General features: G+C 37.8%; 1 protein-coding gene across 9 annotated transcripts in view; it reads left to right on the top strand.

Annotated features, from left to right (window-relative positions):
- The window catches only part of LOC144304205 (uncharacterized), a 78231-nt gene that overhangs the window by 23165 nt on the left and 32090 nt on the right, over positions 1-22976 (top strand). For 8 of the 9 annotated variants that reach the window (XM_077882687.1, XM_077882688.1, XM_077882686.1 and 5 more), the window contains one exon: positions 12671-12751. In XM_077882687.1, the coding sequence (XP_077738813.1) occupies positions 12671-12751 (81 nt within the window). Of the gene's footprint in view, positions 1-12670; positions 12752-13985; positions 14492-22976 lie in introns of those variants that run through there. The other variant, XM_077882692.1, reaches the window with a different exon arrangement.

Here is a 22976-nt window from a genome sequence, read left to right on the forward strand (position 1 = left end):
GTTTTTGTGCGAATACCATACTTTTTTGAATATTATAGCTTATATGTGGAATCTAAAAAATAAAACAAATGAACAAACAAAACAGAACAGACTCATAAATACAAAGAACAGACTGGTTGTTGCCAGAGAGGAGGGTTTGGGAAGAATGAGCAAAATAGATGAAAGGGAGGGGTGCCTGGGTGGCTCATTTGGTTAAGCGTCTGCCTTCAGCTCAGGTCATGATCCCAGGGTCCTGGGATTGAGCCTCACATCAGGTTCCTTGCTCCTTGGGGGAGCCTGCTTCTCCCTCTCCTTCTGTTGTTCTCCCTGCTTCTGCTTTCTCTTTCTGTTAAATAAATAAAAAATCTTAAAAAAAAAATGACAGAGCTATTCTATAACCTTGGCTTTTGCTCAGATCATGATCTCAGGGTCATAAGATCAAGCCCCATATAGGGCTCACGCTCAGTGTGGAGTCTGCTTGAGATTCTTTCCCTCTCCCTATCCCTCCCCTTCTGTTCCACTCCTGCTCGCTCTCTCTCTCTCAAATTAATTAATTAATTGATTGATTGATTAATAAGATTATTTTTAAAATACGTGAAGGGAATAAGAGGTACAAACTTTCACTTATAAAATGAATCACAGAGGGGGTACCTAGGTAGCTCAGTCAATTAAGCATCTGACTCTTGATTTTGGCTCACGTCATGATATCAGAGTTGTGAGTTGGAGCCCCGAGTCAGGCCCATGCTGGGCATAGAATCTGCTTAAGATTCTCTCTCCCTGGACAGGTTTAGTGCCTTCAGCCCAGGGCGTGATCCTGGAGACCTGGGATTGAGTCCCACTTCAGGCTTCCTGCATGGAGCCTGCTTCTCCCTCTGCCTGTATCTCTGCCTCTCTCTCTCTCTCTCTCTGTGTGTCTCTCATTAATAAATAAATAAAACCTTAAAAAAAAAAAAGATTTTCTCCCGCCCTATCCCTCTCACCTTCCTCCTTCTAAAGAAAAAAATCACAGAGATGAAAAGTATAGCATAGGGAATACAGTCAATAATATTGTAATGATGTTTCATGGTTTCATGGTTATTGGTGGTGGCTACACTTATGGTGAGTATTAAATAATGTACACAATTGTAATATCACCATGTTGTACACCTGAAACTAATATAACACTGCATGTCAACTCTCCTTCAATAATAAAAACTTAATAAGATAAATTAAAATGTGAGTATTATATATAGCCTTCATTATTTTTTAATATTTATTTATTTATTTTTAGAGAGAGAGAGTGCATTCAAGAGAGCAGGGGAAAGGGCAGAGGGAGAGAAGTCTCAAGCAGACTCTCAACTGAGCACAGAGCCCGACTTGGGGCACAAGCTCACAGCCTTGGGAAAATGACCTGTGCCAAAAATCAAGAGTTAGATGCTTAACTGATGGAGCCACCCAGCCACCCCTATCTATAGTCTTCTTAAACCCTCCCATCATGTGCCTTTGACCACACAGGGTAGAGTCCAACCCCCTAACATAAGGAGCTTCTTCTGACTATATTTCTGGTCATATCACCAAGAGACCAATCTTGCAATTTATAAATTTCAAAAAATAACAAACTATTTGTAGGTCTCCAAAATACATGTTGCATTATTTTACACCTTAATACATGCTGTTCCCTCTCTTTTTCCTTGTCCTAAAAACTTCTACTCACTCATCAAAACCCAAATCAAGGGTCATCTCCTCATTGCCCAGACTGAGTTTATCACTCTCTTATCTCTGCCATCCCTGCAACTTTTATTGATTGATTTATTCAAAAAATATCTTTTGAGGATCTGCTGTCTGCCAGGCTCTATATGAAGAATTAAGAATATTTTTTAAAGATTTTATTTATTTGACAGAGAAACCACACATACAGGGGGAGAGGGAGAAGCAGACTCCCCAAGGAGCCCAATGTGGGGCTCCATCTCAGAACCCCAGGATCATGACCTGAGCTGAAGGCAGACATTTGACCAACTGATCCACCAAGGCACCCCTGAAGAATTAAGAATATAATGATGAGGGGTGCCTCAGTGGCTCAGTTAGTTGAGCCACTGCCTTTGGCTCAGATCATGATCCCGTGGTCCTGGGATTGAGCCCAATGTTGGGCTCCCTGCGCAGCCTAGAGCCTGCTTCTCCCTCTCCCACTGCCTGCTGCTCCCTCTGCTTGTGCACTTTCTCTCTCTCTCTCTCTCTCTCTCTCTCTGTCAAATAGATAAATAAATAAAAATTTTTTTAAAAAAAGGTTATAATGATGAGTAGTTACTTACAACCCTAGCAAATAAGCCCTCAGTGTTAGTTAAATTAATACTATTTATTTGAGCAAAGCACCCTCTACATCATTTTTATAGCAGGAAAAAGATAAGGTCACATTCGTCTATATAACCTATAAAGGAGAATTAATAAAGTAAATCATTATCTAAGATTGTATTCGTATTTTATGAAAGTTATAACTCAAGAACTCAGATAATATTGTCCAAGCCATTTAGATTCATTCAAAATTCATTAGTAAATGTTCTTCAGGGGCCATTATAATGTACAAAATACTATGTTGGTCATCTTTAGAAATAAAAGAATAAAATGAGATGTTTGCCACAGTTTAATCTACTGCAGAAGACAGATTTGTATAAATTAACTGCAGTATTAAGTGTGGGCTAAGTGTCACAATAGGTGGATAAAGGATAACAGTCAAACAATGGAGAACTGACAGCATTACATTCTTACAAACCACTTTGAAATGGCAGTCATAAAATTCTGCAATCAGTATTACCTCATTCTGTTATATTAGGAAGCATGTATGGGGCACCTGGCTGGCTCAGTCGGAAGAGCATATGGCTCTTGATCTCCAGGTCATGAGTTTGAGCCCCACACTGGGTGTAGAGATTACTTAAATAAATTTTTTTTTAAATAAAAATTTTTTTAAAAGGAAGCATTTGCTACATGATCAGAGGCCATAGTTGGGAATCAAAACTATTTTATTATAAACATTCATTTCGGGGCAGCCTGGGTAGCTCAGCAGTTTACTGATCCAGGAGCCCGGGATCAAGGCCCACGTCAGGCTCCCTGCATGGAGCCTGCTTCTCCCTCTGCCTGTGTCTCTGCCTCTCTCTCTCTCTCCCTCTCTCTCTCTCTCTCTGTCTCTCATGAATAAATAAATAAAAATCTTTAAAAAAAATTCACTTCAAGCACATGAAAAAATTTTCAGAATAATATACCTAATGCCCCTGTAATCATCAGCCTACTTTATCTAACCTAATATTTTGCCATATTTTATCAGGGCCTTTGTTTTTAAAAGAAATAAATTAAACATATAATTAAAATTTCTGTGTACCTTTCCTAAGCCCATTCTCCCACACCAGAACCACTATCATGAATTTGATATGAATCATTTGTATGCATGCTTTGATTCCTCTGATATGTATCTATAGGTACATATGTATCTACATTCTTGGTTTGCATATTTAGCTTTATATCTGTGACATTATAATGTACATGTAATGAACTAAAACCTGAGTTTTTAGTTCAACATTTAGTTTATGAAATGTATTAATTTGAGCACATTTAGATCTAATTTACCAATTTAACTTCTGATAGTATATCATTACTATCTAAATAAACACAATGTACTTTTCTCCTTTAACAAACATTAATGTAGGGGATCCCTGGGTGGCGCAGCGGTTTAGTGCCTGCCTTTGGCCCAGGGCGCGATCCTGGAGACCCGGGATCGAATCCCACGTCGGGCTCCCGGTGCATGGAGCCTGCTTCTCCCTCTGCCTGTGTCTCTGCCCCTCTCTCTCTCTCACTGTGTGCCTATCATAAATAAATAAAAAATTAAAAAAAAAAAAAAACATTAATGTAGATTTCAACTATTATGAACAATATTGCCTTAAACACCCTTATTCATGTCTCTTGGTACACTTTTGCAAAACTGTTTTTTTTTTAGATTATTTATTTATTTTTAGATTTATTTTTTTATTTGACAGTGCAAGCACATGCACGAATGAGCAGGGAGAGAGACAGAGAGAGGGACAAGCTGATCACAGGGCCTGATCCTGGCCTGATTTCAGGGTGCTGAGATCATGACCAAGCCAGAGAAAGTCAGACACCCAACTGTCTGAGCCACCCAGGTGCCCCTGAAAAACTATTTCTAAGACAATGATTTTTTTTTTTAAGACAATGATCTATAGAGTTTTTTGATCTTGCATACTTATTTGTAAAACATTCTTGAGAATGAATTTAAATATGTATATCTAAATTATATATTCTTCTACAATAACATTATATATTATAAAGCACATGAAAAATAGAAATTAAAAGAATGAGATGCAGACAAAATAAAATATTAAATAATTTGTTTTTATAAGAAGATTAAACCTGTTTCTCTCTAATTTTTTTTTTAAAGATTTCATTTATTTATTCATGAGAGGTACAGAGACAGAGGGAGAAGCAGGCTTCTCGCAGAAAGCCCGACGTGGGACTCAATCCCAGAACCCCAGGATCACGCCCTGAGTCAAAGGCAGATGCTCAACCGCTGAACCACCCAGGTGTCCCTGTTTCTCTCTGATTAAGGAAAATATTAAGGGGCACCTGGGTGGCTCAGTGGTTGAGCATCTGCCTTTGGCTCAGGTCATGATCCCAGGTCCTAGGACTGAGACCCATATCAGGCTTCCCACAGGGAACCTGCTTCTCCCTCTGCCTATGTCTCTGCCTCTCTGTGTGTGCGTCTCTCATGAATAAGTAAATAAAATCTTTTTTAAAAAATAGAAAAGAAAAAAATTAATAATAATGTATTTTAATGATAGTAATTCTGATTAAAAGTCAGATCTGGTTACAATCACTATTTATCTATAAATATGGCAGGTGGAGTACTCAACTAGAAGCAAAAATATGTCCTCTTTGCCATGCTTTTGTTGTTTATGTTTGCCTTATTGGTATAATTTTGCTTAAGTTTATTTATCTATTTAAGTAATCTCTACACTCAACATGGGCCTCAAACTCATGACCCTGAGATCAAGAGTTGCATGCTCTTCTGGCTGAGCCAGCCGGGTACCCTTTGTTGGTAGAATTTTTAAGCCATATGTCTACCTTTTAGTTTAAATAATAGGGGTTGCCTGGGTGGCTCTGTCAGTTAAGCATCCAACTCTTGATTTCAGCTGAGGTCATGATCTCAGGATTGTAAAATCGTACCTCATGGCAGGCTCCACAGTGGGTTTGGAGCCTGTTTAAGATTCTTTCTCCCTCTCAAAAAAAAAAAAAAAAAAAGATTCTTTCTCCCTCTCCCTTTGCCCCTCCACCCAACTCTGCGTGCAAGCACTCTCTCTTAAAAAAAAAAAAAAAACAAACAGTTGCCAAATATTTGAATAGATAATGAATAAGAGAATAAAAATATGTTTAAAAAAAAAGAACTCCTTCCTTCCTTTCCCCAGGCTATGAAGATATTTATACTGTTTCCCAAAAGTTTTAAATTTTGCTGCTTAAACATAGATCTTTAAAACATCTGGAGGGGATCCCTGGGTGGCTCAGCGGTTTAGTGCCTGCCTTTGGCCCAGGGTGTGATCCTGGGGTACCGGGATCGAGTCCCACATCAGGCTCCCTGTGTGGAGCCTGCTTCTCCCTCTGCCTGTGTCTCTGTCTCTCTATGAATACATAAATTTAAACAAAAATCTTAAAAAAAAAATGTATAGTCGGACAGCCCTGGTGGCTCTTGTTTAGCGCCACCTTCAGCCCAGGGCCTGATCCTGGAGACCCGGGATCGAGTCCCACATCGGGCTCCCTGCATGGAGCCTGCTTCTCCCTCTGCCTGTGTCTCTGCCTCTTTCTGTCTGTCATGAATAAATAAATAAAAATCTTAAAAAATATATATGCTCTATGCCATGTGAGGTTGTATTCTTATATAATTTTTATAGTCTATCTTGTGCCTATAGTTGGTTTCATTTTCTCATTCTTAAACTCTTAATTTTTTAATCAAGGTTTTTTTTTTTAGTCTTTTCAAAGGACCAGATTTTGGTTTACTTATAATTCTGTTCAAAACTTAGTTGATTTCTAATCTTTTTTGCTCTGAGTCCTTTCCAAGTGCCTGTAGCCACATGTAAAGTTCTTTTCTGGACAAAATTCTGAAGCCTGGCTATTTCTTTCCTTCCTTGCCCTCATGCCTCCCTCTCAATTTAAGGGAAAACTACCTTGAGGCCATTAGGATTGAATAGGAAGCTTATTATACCCTTAATCTGATCTCTATTGCAGGGCAGAATCTTTTTTTCTTTTTCTTTTTTTTTTTCTTTCTTTTTTTCCTCATTGAGGTAAAACTGACATTTTAAAGTATACAATTCAGTGGTGTTTAGTACATTCAAATATTGTATACCCAACACCTTATTAGTTCCAAAACATTCTTGTCCCCCAAAATGAAAGCCTCATTCCCATAATCAATTATTCCGCAGCCCCTAGGAACCACTAATTTGCTTTGTTTCATGGATTTACTTATTCTGGCTATCTCATATAAATGGAATCACACAATCTATTATCTTTTATGTTTGGCTTCTTTTACTTAGCGTGACGTTTTCAAAGTTCATCCATGTTATAACATGCATCAGTAATTCATTCTTTTTTGTGGCTGAATAATACCCCATTATATGGATATACCTCTAATTCTTTATCATTCATCATCAGTTGGTGGATGTTTGGGTTTCTATCTTTTGGCTATTGTGAGTAATGCTACCCTGAACATTCAAACAAAAGTACAGGAATCCCTGGGTGGTGCAGCGGTTTGGTGCCTGCCTTTGGCCCAGGGTGCGATCCTGGAGACCCGAGATTGAATCCCACGTCGGGCTCCCTGCATGGAGCCTGCTTCTCCCTCTGCCTATGTCTCTGCCCCCCTCTCTCTCTCTCTCTCTCTGTGTGACTATCATAAATAAATAATTTATTTAAAAAACAAACAAAAGTACAAACTTTTGTTTGAATATTTGTTTTCAATTCCTTTGTGTGTATACATAGGAATGGAATTACTGTCACATGGTAATTCTGTGTTTAACTTTTTGATGTAGCTTCCAAACTATTTTCTGTAGTGACTGAACCCAGTAACATAAGAGGGTAGCCACAAATACCCACGAGTAGTGTAAGAGGGTTCCGATTTTTCCACATCTTCTCCAACACTTGTTATTTTCCTATCTTTTTTAAATTATACTCATCCTATTGGGTATGAGCCAGCATCTCATTTTCTTTTTTATTTTTTTTTTTTATTTTTTTTTTTTTTATGATAGTCACACAGAGAGAGAGAGAGAGGCAGAGACACAGGCAGAGGAAGAAGCAGGCTCCATGCACCGGGAGCTCGATGTGGGACTCGATCCCGGGTCTCCAGGATCGCGCCCTGGGCCAAAGGCAGGCGCTAAACCGCTGCGCCACCCAGGGATCCCTCATTTTCTTTTTTAATTAGCATCTCATTTTAATTTGCATTTCCTCAGTGATTAATGATGTTGAACATCTTTTCACATGCTTATGGGCCATTTGTAGATCTTTTTTTGGAGAAAGTCTATTCAAGTCCTTTGCCCATTTTTTAATAGGTTTGGGGGTTTTTTGTTATTGAGGAAGGGCAGAATCTGAATGGAAATTAGTTATTAAAGAGCTTTTATTTTATAAAAAAAATATTTATTTATTTAATCATGAGAGACACAGAGAGACAGAGAGAGAGAGACAGAGACACAGGCAGAGGGAGAAGCAGGCCCTTCACAGGAGCCCAATGTGGGACTCCATCCCGAATCCCATAATCACTACCTGAGCCACCCAGGCATCCCTATTAAAGAGCTTTTCAATCTTATTTCCTATTGTTTGGACCAAAAAAAACATCAGCTTACCCAATCTTTCAGTGTTTCACATTTCTGCACCCTCTTTATTTCTTTTTCATTTCTTCTTGCAAACCAGCCATTTGGTACCTTGATAAATACAGCCAGCAACAAGAACTCATACCACTACCATTCTATTTTCCAACATTTTCTTCCAAAGGGAGATGCAATAGACAATTTGTATACCTTCCAAGTTGTCACAGGTGATAATAAAACTATCAAATATTTTACTCTGGAGAGCACAGTTCTTTATCTTTCCAGGCTTTAATAGCAGTTTGTTCACTTACCTACCCTGACAGTTAAGCAAATGCCACATTTTAGATTCTTGTGAAAACATCTCATCCTACTATCAATTGCAAAATTAGAGAAACACTAGCTGTACCAACATACCTCAAGTTTTCAGTATTTTTTAATTAAACAGAGGTTTATTTCTGGTTATATAAGTAGAATCTAAGACAGGTTTTCAGTGGGCGTACTTTCACATGGTAATCCAGGAACCCAAGCTTTTTCCATTTTGTGACTCTCCCATTGCCTTGGGCCTCAGAGTCTTTCAGTTTCAGGTGGCAGTTGGTTAAACAGGGAGTGGAGGAAGCACATTTGCATATAGCCACTTTAGCCCCAAAGTGACACCCATCACTTCTACTCACAACCTATTGGGGTAAGAATTAGTCTTACAGCTTTGCATAAGTGCAAGAGGCAGAGAGGGACACAGCATAGGGTGGGGTGAGGAGCCTGAAAAATGGGTCTGTGATTGAAGAGTCTCTTGCCAGCAACAATTCTACATTATGGAAGGGAACTCAAGTCTTCAGTGGATGGTTGGCTGTCTTTATCACATCTGCACTAAAGGAAATTCTAAAGGAATTATTTTAGGTAGTTGGAAATTTATCTCACAGGGAAAGTCCAAGTTTCAGCAAAAAATTAAAGAGCAGAGAAAGTTGTAGAAAACATTAAATGAATATTGACAAGTGGTGAGAAGTGGTTGGATTCTAGATATACTCTGAAGGTGGAGCAAATTGGAGTTGCTGACAGACTGAATGTATGGTAAGAGATAGTTAAGGAAGACTCCAGTTTTGAGCTTAGTTAGCAGGAAGGATGAAAATTCAATATAGTACCATTCATCTCCTCATCTAAGCCCAAAGCTTAGCCTGCTATGCCTATGAGCAGTGAAAGAAACCCCAAGCCCTTAGATGACAGAAGCCAACATCCTCACCCTCCCAAATCCAGAGAAGCTGCACTACAGTTTTTCACGGCTTTTCTAGGTTCCTGCACCGGGCCTTACTCTTACTTTCTTCCAAATTCAGCCATGAATGTAAGTTTGCTTATATATTTTCTCTAGCACTTCTGAGTAGTAATAGTGGCAGGAGGGTAATGGGGTTACTTAATCCACCATATCTAGATTTATTAACTTTTCATTAGATTATATGTCTTTCTTATGGCAAAAGTGGCAACATCTAAATCCCACAAAAATGGGCCACCTGGGTGGCTCAGTGGTTGAGCATCTGTCTTTGGCTCAGGTCGTGATCCCAGGGTCCTGGGATCGAGTTCTGCATCAGGCTCCCCATAGGGAGCCTGCTTCTCTCTCTGCCTATATCTCTGCCTCTCTGTGTCTCATGAATAAATAAAATCTTTAAAAAAAAAACTTTAAAAAAAATAAAAATAAAAAATCCTACAAAAATATGGCAAAAAATTTTGAAGTTTTATTTCACTTTACTGCCTTACCTTCCAAACAAATCTTTTATGCATACATGATTACATGAAGAAAAATTATTTCCTCTTTGAAGACAGTTGAAGAGAAGCAACTCCATAAAATACATTTGACTGAAGTATTTTACAGTTTTTCTCACATTTTCACACAGATAGCACATAATCATTCTCATTAAACCTCCATATTTTGCCTAATGAAATTAGTTTTCTCTCTTTTCCCTTGGTCCCTATGTAAGAGACTCTACTGAATGTTTTTAGGAAGCCGATTTGGCTTATCAAAAACTTTGGCTTATCAAAAACTAAGTCAACAAGCTTTTCAGTCAGCCTACAGGTAAATAGGGGTCATGGATTTTATTTTATTTTTTTTAATTTTTTTAAATTTTTATTTATGATAGTCACACAGAGAGAGAGAGAGGCAGAGACATAGGCAGAGGGAGAAGCAGGCTCCATGCACCGGGAGGCCGACGTGGGATTCGATCCTGGGTCTCCAGGATCGCGCCCTGGGCCAAAGGCAGGCGCTAAACCGCTGCGCCACCCAGGGATCCCGGGGTCATGGATTTTAATTTGGCAGATTAAGCAGGTACATTTATCCTGGTATACTCTCATAACTCCAATAAAATGATAAGTTAAGCAATTAGGGATTTTAATGTATAAATCACTAGGACAAAAAACAAGAGAGAGGCACCTGGGTGGTTCAGTTGTTTAAGATTCTGACTCTTGATTTAGGCTCAGGTCATGGTGTCAGGGCAGTGGGATTGAGGCTCCACACTCTATAGGAAGTCTACTTGGGATTCTTTTCCCCTTTGTCTGTCTCTCCCTCCCTTTGCCCCTGACCCCATTCACACTCTCCCTCTCTCTCTCTAAAATAAAATAAATACATCTAAACACACACACACACACACACACACACACAAAAGACAACAGGTAAGAAATGTCAACAATTTTGGAAGCTAGAAAATGGATTATGAGTACTTGTTAGCCTTAGTAGAGCAAAAAACTCAAAACACATTTGCAGAAGATACTAAGCAAAAGATACTAAGATGCAATGTGATCCAGGCCATAGAACCTTGGAAAGGACCAGAAATTGGAGATACATGGTACTTGTAAAAGTAGACATGCAATATAAGTCTAGAAACAAGAGCCTAGGTACAAAGTCTTTCAAAGGAACAAGTTACCTTTAGAGCCCTTTTCCTACTTTTTACAGCCACATTGCTTCCTCTCCTTAACCCTGACAAAAGATGTTATTATCTAAAAACAATAGACCAAAGAGGCTCTAAACTCAGACACCATGTGCAATTGAGGCCAGAGTGATCAACAATATTAAAATTAGATGGATTAAGTAAAAAATCTTTTTTTTTAAGTGAAAAATCTTACCCTGAATATCTAGATTTTGATATGGTGACCACTCCCCCAACCTCTGTCTTCAGAAGACATCCTGAAACAATAATAAAAAGCTATATGCAAGCTTATTCATAGAACAAAAGAGATCTTTTGGAAATTAAAACAGTAAAAATTTAAAATTCAATAGAATTATTGTAATATAAAGTAGAGATATTCTCTCAGAAAGGAGAGCAAAAAGAGAGAGGAAAGATAAGGAAGACAGTGAATCAGTCTAAGAGATCCAACATATGAATAATGGGAGTTTCAGAAAAAAAAAAAAAAAAAGGCAATCAAAGGAGAGAAAATCAGAGTAATACAAGAAAAATTCCTAGAACTACGTAGCATGAGTTCCCACAGTGAATGAACAAAACAAGGACCATAGCAGGAGACGTAATCCTGAAATTAAAGAACATCAAAAAGGAAGAAAGATTTTAAATGTTTTCAGCGGGTAGCCTGGGTGGCTTAGCGATTGAGCCTCTGCCTTTGCCTCAGGGCATGATCCCGGAGTCCTGCATGGAGCCTGCTTCTTCTTCTGCCTATGTCTCTGTCTCTCTCTCTCTCTGTCTCACTCTCTCATGAATAAATAAAAGCTTTAAAAAAATGTTTTCAGAGAGGAAAAAAAAAAGATTTCGCAGTTAGAATACCACATTTCTCACTATCAATATACAGGTGCTAAAGAAAAATAGAATGTTGTATGTTATGCACTGTTGCCAATACAGCAGTGAGTGAAACATACCAAAATCTCTGCCTTCATGGAGCCTCCATTCTCGACAATCATTAAGTAAAATTTACATAACGTGGGGCACCTGGGTGACTCAGTCAGGCATCCGTTTCTTGATTTCAGTTCAGGTCATGATCAAGCCCTGTGTCAGGTTCCATTGCTGAGAGCAAAGCCCATTTAAAATTCTCTTTCCCTTTCTTAAAAAAAATAAAAATTTTTTAAATTACATAATGCTAGATAAGTACTTTAGAGAAAGATAACGTATTGAAGGGGAATATTTTCTAGGATGGAGATGAGGGGTAGCATTTTCTTTTAAGGTTTATTTATTCATGAGAGACAAGAGGGAGAGGCAGAGACATAGGCAGAGGGAGAAGCAGGCTCCATGCAGGGAGCCTGATGTGAGACTTGATCCCAAGGACCCCAGGATCATGACCTGAGCCAAAGGCAGATGCTCAACCACTGACCCACCCAGGCATCCTGGAGGGGAGCAATTTATTTATTTATTTATTTATTGAGAGAGAGTGTGAGCAAGAAGGAGTAGAGGAAAAATCTCAAGAAGACTTTGACCTGAGTACAGAGCCCAACATGGGGCTCCATCTCATGACCCTGAGATCATAACTTGAGCTGAAATCAAGAGTTGGCCAATTAACCAACTGAGCTACCCAGGCTCCCCATGGTGGGGCGGGGGCGGGGGGGGGGTGGCAAGCGATAGCTATTTTAAATAGGGTTGTAAGGGATAGTGGCAGTTAAATAAAATCATAAATTGAAGACGAGGAAACTGCAGCTCAAAGAGTTAACTTGGTCAAGTTACTCTTCAATTAACATGGGAGTTAATAAAGCTAATAAAAGTACAGTTGAATATGATAAGGAAGGCACCTGAAATCTTGGTGCATCATATTATAAAAGCTGTTCAGACTTATTTGGTCAAAACCAAGCTAAATCTGTTCTTTTAGACAGTTCCAAGAAGTATTGGGAGTGTGCTCATTAATCCAGGTACAGAAAGAAAACATTAAATTTGTGTGTATATTTATTTCAGGCCAAAGAATCTCAAAAACCAAGAAAGATTCTTAGGAGGATATGGTGGAAACACTTCAAAAAGATCATAATCATCACTGTGGTAATTCTCCTTTCAATCATCATCATTCTTTTAAGTACAAATGTAATACCAACCTGACCCTTTCTCTCACCATGCCCAGCAGTTACCAATAAATGGTTATATGTAAACATAGAGTTCCACAACCAACAATTATGAAGGCATTCTCTGGTGGAAGCCTGGAACAGAAGGGGGTTGCAAGTTTTTCCTTGTCCCTTCAGTGTGCCTTATTGACTCTTGCCCTTGTACCTCTTCCATTTCTGTAATTCCGTTTGTTTTTTTTTCCCCCCACTGCACTAGCTACTCCCCCAGCCTCCTTTCCCTTTGTTAAGATTAAGAACACAAACGGGGGAATGAGACCACTGAAGTTTAACTCTCCACTCAGCCACATACCATCTAGGTGACTTTGGACAAGTAATTTAACCTGCGCCCGTTCCTTATGTGTAAAATGGAGCTAATAATAATACCACATAGAATTATATCTACCATATAGTAAATGTTATTTAAGTGTTAACTCTTATTTAATAGGAAAAAACAGTTGCATTTGTGGCATTAATTAAATCTCTATTATCTTACTCCTTACTCAGAAGAAAAATGACTGTGATCTTATAATTCCCTTAGGAGTCTTAACATAAGTACACAATCCAGAAATAGACATTTACCTCTTCTACATATTCTTTAATTTGAAATGACAATTCAAGCCATTGTTTTATACTAGCCATTTCTTTGGGTAAAAATTTTTAAATTAGGAAGCTATATTATTTCTCTAATAAATCACAGGTCCTCTTTTGCCTCCCTGTTTTTTTTTCACATGATATTTAATCCAATAACCTCAAATCGCTAAGAATTCTAATAACTAAGTATCCAACTTCACTTTGCAGTTGGTAACAAGGTTTCCCAAGTTCTATTTCCTAAGTAGGAACTTGAGGTCTAAAGTCAGTTTTAAAAGTCATTTAGCAGGGTGCCTGGGTGGCATCAATTTAGCATCTGCCGTTGGCTCAGGTGATGATCTTGGGGTCCTAGGATCCAGCCCCTCTGGGCTCCCTGCTCAAGCAGGGAGTGGGCTTCTCCCCCTCCACAACCCTCACACTCTTCTCTCAAATCAAATCTTTTTTAAAAAATTAAAATTAAAATAATTTAGTGGTCATTTAGTGATCCATGGGGAAGAATAAAAGAACAAGGGTTCCTGTCTGCTAGAGAACACATTTTAATTCTGATAATGATCAAGTATCAACATTTTATTTATTTATTTTTTTAGGTATCAACATTTTAATTAGGCACCAAGCTTCTTGTTTCTCCAGCACAATATCACCTTTCAATTCACCAAATACTTTTTTAAAGATTTTAAGTGTTAGAAACTTTGGAGTTTCTGTAATTTATATCCAGAAAAAAATAGGTGATATATTGAATATATACTCTGATATAAGGTATTAACTGCTTTGGGTGAGGAGTGTCTCATTAATCCTACAATGACATAAAGAGGTAAAAACTATTAAGTATAATGTTAAAGCACATGGAACAATGGCTAGCACATTAGTCCTACGTAGATGTTTGTTCATATTATCTTTATTTTGTAGATGAGAAAATACCACGTTAAATGACATGTTCAGGGTCACACAGCTAGGAAACATATTCACTAATTCAAATATTGGCTGTAGTATATATGAAACCTGTATCCTGGGCAGCCCTGGTGGCGCAGCAGTTTAGCGCCGCCTGCAGCCCAGGGCGTGATCCTGGAGACCCTGGATCAAGTCCCACGTTAGGCTCTCTATATGATGCCTGCTTCTCCCTCTGCCTGTGTCTCTGCCTGTGTCTCTCTGTCTCTATGAATAAATAAATAAAATCTTTAAAATAATAAAAAAAAAAGAAACCTGTATTCTTAACTCAAAGTATATCACCTGATCCCATAAGTTAATTGCAGGCCAGGTAAGACACATGAATATTTTTGCTTTTTGTAGGTTAGTAGATTGTTCTGGGGAGGGTGGGGAGAGACAGGAATTTGAAGAGGGAGTATTGTGAGAAAAGGAATTGTCATGGATTTTTCTATTAATTTTTGAGGCCTATATAATGTATCTCCTAACATTTCTGTAATTTATAATTATGTATAAAATATCTGCGGGGCAGCTGGGTGGCTCAGTCATTTAAGCCATCTGCCTTCGGCCCAGGTCATGATCTCGGGATCCTGGGATCAAGCCCTGAGTTGGGCTCCCTGCTCAATGAGGAGCCTGCTTCTTTCTCTCACTCTGCTTGGGTGTACTCTCTCGAAAAAATGAAGTCTTTAAAATATGTGTTTCTTGATTGTCCTAAGTACTAGTATAAATATTGCTAGAAGTCATGAACTTAAAGATCACCTAATCTTCCCTCTCCCCAATTTTATATATTAGGGTGCCAACACCCAGGAAACTAAAAATGAAAAACTTATACAAGCTCCTCTCCACTTGCAGTACTTAAGTAAAGCACAGGCTATCACCCTGGTTCCAGGCAGGAAGTCTCATATAATGCCTATGTTCCTAGGCAGTCTTAGAGCTTAAGGGTTAAGAAGAAAAAAGCACTTGTTTATTAATAAGGAGTGTTTACCTATTTGTACTACATTTGTCAGATAATACCTAAGTAGAAAGAAACAAATATTAAGGCAACCTTAGACTTTTCATTCATTTCTGCATTCAAATATTATTCAGCTCCTACTCTGCACTCAAACAGTCCTAACATTACGATTTATTTTGTTACACATTGATAGAGACAACTGTTTGAGAAATTAGTGGCTATATATAGAAGTATAAGAAATAGATCTAATCCCAATGAAAGTTTACATTCCAGTCGAGGAGGCAAGACCTATAAAAATCATAAACACATTGCAACATCTACTTAAGTGTACATTGCCTGGCAGAGAATAAATTCAAGAAAGATAATGATCAACACCAGCTCCAGTCACTGAAGATTATTTCATGGGTTTTAAGTGTGATAGTAATTGGATCTTACTAGAAATTGAATTTATCTCCATAAGTAAAGGCAGTCAACAGTAAGTTATGTGATTGAAGTTACTATGTGCCAGTAGATTATTTAATACAATTCTGAGGTAGGGACTACTATTTCTATTTTAGAGATGAGAAAACTGAAGGATAAGCAGTGTCACTTGCCTGATTCCACTGGGCCAGTAAGAGGAAAAGATCAACAAATGAAGACACCACTTCCTGTGGGGGTACAGAAGGTGGACTAGGCCTTGGGAGTCCAATTGTACACTCAGTCCTCAAATGGCCTGCAGCAGAGCTCAGCCTGTAGTTCTTCATTTCCCACACTTTAGGGGTGCTTTAATTCACTCCTTTGACACTGTCTTCTCTAGCAAGTAACCTCTTCTGAATTCCTAACCATTTTCCAACTCTCTACTGGATACACCCACTTAGATATCATGCAAACACTTTAAATTTTAAATCCCCAAACTACATATCCTTCCTCCTTTCCCCACAATGTTTACTTGACCTTATTTACTTCTAAAGGGATCACGCTATTTTGTAAACCAGACTGCTTTAGACCACTTTGCTCATCTCAGATTACTTACCAAATTCAAGGGACTTTTATAACAAATCTCCTGAAGGTTCATAACCAGGGAAGCCCAGAAGAATTTACAAAAGCAAGGAGGGGAGTCCTGGCAGGTACCCAGGCAAACTTTAAAAAGGGCACTCATCCTATCATGGGCAGTTATGTATGTCTACTCCACATGAGCCTGGCCGTATTATATTCTTCATATTCCGACTGCCCAGCACATATAGGCATAAACACTTTTCATATGCATGACTTCCATAGCTCTTAAACAGTTATAAAACATGAAGCTTTAGCCTTCAACCATCAATCATCAGATTTACGTAAAAAATACAGATGCCTGGGCTCTACCTCCTGAAGATTCTACTTAAAGCTGGGATGGGGCCTTGAAGTGTTTAACCTCACAATCAAGTTGAGAACCACTAATCCCAAAGCATTTTCACATGCCTATCATCTAAAATCCAAGAGGAACACAGAATTCTGTTCGAAAACTGATGCTTAGAGAAGTTAAATTTTACTTGCCCAACATCACAGGGTAAATGACAAAGAGTTGGATCTCAGAAACATTCATTTGAAATAATCTATGCCACTGGAACGTATTAACGAGAAATTGTTTTTAAGCCTGGTATATAGAATGCCCCACACATTTTTAAAAATCTGAAAAAGGATTTTAAACTTGTTTCAAAATTTCATATTCTCATTATAGAATCACTGAACCTAAAATAACAAAACCCATTATTTAATTTGACCTGATTTTTAGGAAAAAAAAAAGGCAAATCACAAGCTGGTTATATAGTCAGAGGTCATATGGGGCAAAGCAGAACTGCTCACCAAACCATGATCTGCCAGAATGGCAACCCCTCTCTTGGCAGGCCAGCAATAGGACTGAATCATATTTCTCAGAGTTCTCAAGGGACACAAACAGGAAATGGAATAGTGAAATGATGTTATATTAGGCTTCCTCTGAATTTACACTGATAATGAGTACCTTGGCTAACATTAGTGCTACTGTACACATCTAATCCAATTTGCCATCCTCTGAAAAATATACATAAGTCCACATAAATAGTAGAGGACTACCAACACTTTTAGTGGTCTTACCACATTTGACAGCAAACCCAGTAGAGGCCAGAGAATGAACATCGCCATATAGAATCCTCCTTTCTCTATTCTTCCTAACATTCTGGAGAAAACCAGAAATTACCCTTTTTTCTTCCATTAAATTCAGTGACTCCTCAAACTTAGAACATTATTTGACCATTATGCCCAATCTAATTTTCAAAAGAATCCCATCATTTAACACTCTTATGACATTTTAAACATCATAGTTGTCTTACCTTTTAAACTAAGAAAATAAGACCTGTTATTTGATGGTATTCATCCAATAGTGGAAAGCTTAAATTTAAAAAAAGAAAGAAAAGAAAAGAAAAAGACAGTGCAAAAAATGCATGAGTGCTGTAAGAGTTTAATTGTAAGACAAAAGCACTACATTATAATTTGAACATAAGTAATCTTCCAGAAAGAAAACTTAGTGCAAATTAAAACCCCACTAAAGCCCACTATAAACTTAATATGAAGACTCTAAAAAGGCTTCTAGAAATGGAAACACTTGGTTCTAACAATTTGTTGAGGGAGAATATGTCTTGAAAATGTTAAGTGATACAGAGAATATCATGTTAGTTTAAAATCAAGTCAACCAGGTACTAAAAAAAAAAAAAAAAAAAAAAAAAAGACATGCTGATAGGTCTTAACACATAAAACTAATTGACTAGTAGTAGCATGCTTTATATATCAATGATTGTAGAAGCAGTGTACAACAAATTACTGAGCATTTCAAAGTTTTATTGCCTTAGCCAATTTCTTAACTACAGTGTAATAATCAAAGAGCCATCTTCCAATTTTTATTTTAAAAGGGTTCCATTTCATCAATGAGATTGGCAAGTGTCTTCTAAAAATGTGATTAATCCCTGTGTAACCCAAGGCCATCTATACAACCAAAAAAAGTGCAATCATATCATTCCCTTTCTGGAGTACTTACTCAAAACATAACTTCCATGACATGTTAAATGTCGCTTTTGGGTACTGACATTAACAGACCTCTTAAGTTTCTTCTAATATTTTATTTGAGAAATAAAAGATCGAGAAATGTAACCTTGCAAATTCTAAAGTGCAAATACAATATAGCCTATCCCATTACAAAATAAAATGCATACTAATTAACTGTGCAGTAAACTATCAAGTGACTTATCAAAACAGAATAAAAAAAAATCCAATAGCTTCTATCACTGTCCTCCTCTAAAGCTTATCTGTACTTTCTCTGAAGACTTTAAGGAATTCCTCTCATGACTACTAACGTAACTGATTTGGATTGCTATTAACAAAGAACACCTTGCTCTTACTTAGGATCTAATTCCTATGAAGCAATACCTTTTTAATAGTAAAATAATTTTGTAAGGTTCTTTTTTCATGCCCTTAAAGCACTCCTGTCCCCCGCAATTTACAGGACTTACTGGGGCAAATTAACACTTAGCAGTTACCCACAGCTCAGTCTTCCTAAATTGCATAGTCCTTGGATACCAGTCATTACCTAAGACTACTATACTACAGCCATTCAAGATGGGGAGACTGCCGAATTACTTGAGAATCTTAAAGATGCCAAAGACAGTGGAGCAATATGTAACCAGACCACCACAAGATAATAGCAAAAGTCAATTTCAGAGTTGCTAGTTACCAATTCATAATGGAATGGATGAGTGACATCAGTGACAAACCAGAGGCAAAAATGCAGGCAATATGTGTATCATTACCTACAGAGAATTTAAAAATCGTAAAACCAACTTGCCATGTCTCTACATCCCTTTTCCACTGGGTAAACTACTGCTCATTGTCATCTTGTACACTCATTAGGAAGCAAAGTCTTTCCAACTGTTTTTTCAAGCTAGACTTGGGAGTTCATGATTAAAATACTTGAGTATTGTTGTTTAATGGAACATGCTCCTTTGTCTTTACATGACATAATAGTAAAAACAAAAAATCCTTAAGAGATAGCATAACTATCTTAAAGCAAAAACATGTAGAACTTTAGGGTAGCTAAAATCACTTGGGGGTGTGTAAAATATATGCTCCTAGAGAGCAGCCCCAAACAATTCTGATAGAAATGGGCTGCAGGCCTCTTTGAAATGGCGAGAATTAGAATCAACCCATGCCCAATTTATCATATTATAGGCAACTAACAGCAATCAACAAGCCAGGCTGACTCAATTTGCACAACTGGATATTCATGTTGCCAGAATCATTTTAGCGGTGGAAATTTCAGGCTAGACTCTTAAAAAGGCCAGCAGTGAAGAAGGGATAAAGAATGCACTCTGAGCTAGTCGATAGTAAATATCAGTTTTTATGAATAGTTTGGGGTCATACTTAAATGTTAGAATGCTAATAAAGTTACCTTAAGTAAAATGCTCCCCCCAAAATTTACTGAGATGTGTCAGTTTACTATATGGACCTAGATTTTGACATTTCAGGTTAATCTGACCCCAAATAAAATTATGCATTCCAGAACCAAAACAAATGCTATGGTAGATAGTGGTTTCAGTTCTGGTTTTCAAAATTCCCAATACCTCAAGACCCTAAACATAAAGTACTTCTTAAAGTACAAGATAACAATTTCAAATAACTTTTCCAAGCAGTCAAAAGAGCACATAAAGTATGGAATGCACAGGCCTAATAACTTGCCTCATCCTAATGTTATTAATGAAGCCACCTTTCAAAATTTATCTCAGCATGAATGGCACCTGGACAGATGTTCAATATAATGTATTATAACCTGATCACAACAATGAAGCAACTGCCATCCCAGTGTGGAAATAGTAATGTAGCACCAAAACTTAAGACTTTTAACTCATCAAAAGTTAAGGAATAAAAGACAAACCCCAAAACCCCAAATAGATTATAACTCACCTGGTAACACACATCTAGTAAACCAAAAGGTATCAAAACTTCAACTAGGACAGTAGACCAAGAAAGTACAGACAGTACTTGAAAAGAAGTGGGATTGATAGCTGTGGTAAAAGTCTGCAGAACTGGAATTGAAATCAAAGCAACTCACACTGTCCATTAGTAGAAATTGGTTCTATAATAAACTAGCTACTTTTGAAATTTACTTTGTTGGCCAAATTCTGGAAAATACTGTTCTAGAATACTATCTGCATTTTAATTTACCTGCCCCCTTTATCACCAACCACCCCCACGCAAAAACAAAAAACCACACACACACACCTGCTAAAAAATAGACCACATCATTCTTAGTCCCTTCTGAAATCCTACTAAAACCCAATTTTTTAAAGAGGGGAGGGGAACAACATTTAAAAACTGGGACGACAAAGAATGGGAAGGGAGACAACAATGGAATTTTGGAAACTGCGAAGCTTATCAACAAATGGTAGTGGACTCCACACAAGAAAACTGAATATGCTATTAGCAATGAGAGTAGCTCAGACTGTACCTCAGAAACCCCCCCCCGCCCCCCCCCCCCCCCCCCCCCCCCGCCAAAGGCTCAGCAATTGACAGCTCAGGTACCTTTAAAAACAGAGGTAAAAGGACAAGGATGATTGATTCAGTCTGTTTGACAAGCAGTTAAACCCACCATCACCGTTTCTCTGTACTGACAAAGAATCCCATATTCCTGGCAGATAATTGGAGATTACCTGAAGTAAGAAAAGGTGATCTTTGTACTCAATAGGCATAGAGTGAATAAAGTACTTATTCAGAACCCTCAGCTGCCTTCCCTCACTGGAATCCTAGAACACTGGCAGCTAGGTTTTTTTACCCTTTAGGCAGGAGAGGAGACAAAGACTTCTGGTGAATCTCACCAGCTTAAGAAAGGGGAGGGGGGAGATTATCAAGGGGTTCCTAATAAAATCACATTCTGATCACTCAATAGTGAACCCCAAAGTTAACAAGCCCTAGCCAATTCACAACATTCACCTTTATACTGTCCACTCCTAAATAAGAGCCAAGGATCACCCAACATTTGAGGGAAATTTGCAGTATGAAAGACAGAAGCTCAACCAACAGGAAAGTAAAGCATCTTGGAAACAAACCTTTCAAGTTACTACTAACCTCAGAAATGAGGAAAAGATAATAATGCATCCATGTAAGAACACGTTACTATTTGTAACACAGGTTGAAAAGGGGGGAGGGTCTTATGAAATTAGATAATTAAAACAAAACAAAAAAAAGCTGTAAGATTTTAAGTTGTAAAACTCACTCAGAACACACTGCAATGGAAAATAGATGTCCAGGGCTCAAACTTAAATTCCAGAGAACATAAGATTGGGGTGGTGGTGAATGAGATGAGCAAAGAACCATTTCGGTAGCATTCCCCAAAATTGAAGAGCAAGTTTACATAATAACAAGACCCACTGAGTGCCCAACACAATGGATGAAATAATCTCGTCATAAAATTTGAGAACACTGGCAGAGATAAAACCTGGAGCAATTTTAGAGTAAAAATACTTCATATGAACAATCAAGAACCAAAGTGCCATCCAATTTCTTCACTAAACCTAGAATTCTCTAGCAAAACTAGTGATCCACTTAAGAGGACAGAACAGACCTTTTTAGACAGGAAGATCTCAGGAACAGAAAGATGGGCTGCACAAAAATGAGCTCTGAAATTCAGCAGGTGGAGGATCTAACCTGACGGGCAAACAGAACCACAGAACGATGGCAATGCCCTAACTCAACAGTTATTCAACAACTTCTAAAGGGCTATCTGTTCAGGTTAGAATATAGAAGGAAAACATGAAGCTACTAAATTTATCAGCATAAAATGAGAAACTTTCAATTCTGTAAGTTTGAGACTCAATAGTGCCTGGTACGAAAACATACTCAAAACAAAAAAACAAACAAACAAAAAAAACCATACTCTTCTAGATCAAGACATAATGCCTGAAATTGAATCAGAGAACAGCACTTCAAGGTGACTCACAATATATGGAAACAAATAGTATAAAAAGCAAGCTGCTTTTCCTTAACTCTGTGCTACTTTTACAAAAAGTCAGAAGTGGGAATGAATCACCCCCCCCCCAAACTTAAAATATTAAATTATTGGGAGCAAAGAATTAAACCTGAGTACTGCTTTAGTGTTTCCTAATTACATCTACCAAATCATGGGGTACCAATTCTGACAAAGAATCAGAATCAATCAGTTTTGTGTTAGCCAATGTAGGCAAACCTCACTTTTTAAAACCTAGTTTTAATCAGTTTTAACCTTTTTTAAAAAGGTATTGATGTGAAAAAAAAAAGGTATTGATGTGGAATATTTACATGAAATAAGCATAGTGCTATTTAACAATCTGAACACATTCTTAGAATCAGGGGCCTGTGAACTTTTTCTGTAACTGGCCAATGTTTTAGGCTCTCCCAGTTAAGTTCTATTCAACTCTACTGTAGTGCAAACAGCAGCCATACACAATATGGAAATGGGCACAGCTATACTGCATTGTACAGGTATATGAACACGCTGCCGGCCCCCAATGTATCACCCAAGTCAATTTACTTCAGTAGCACTCAATTTTGCTCACTAAAATGTCTGCCTAGATGGGAGGTCTTATTTTTAACAACTCAACTTCACAACGGAAACCAATATTGTAAAAGTCACTTCTATTACGTACAGAATTTAAACCATTTCTCATTTATGTTTTCATCTAGC

This window comes from Canis aureus, chromosome 33 (genome assembly GCF_053574225.1).
Source record: "Canis aureus isolate CA01 chromosome 33, VMU_Caureus_v.1.0, whole genome shotgun sequence".
Classification (NCBI taxonomy): Eukaryota; Metazoa; Chordata; class Mammalia; order Carnivora; family Canidae; genus Canis; species Canis aureus.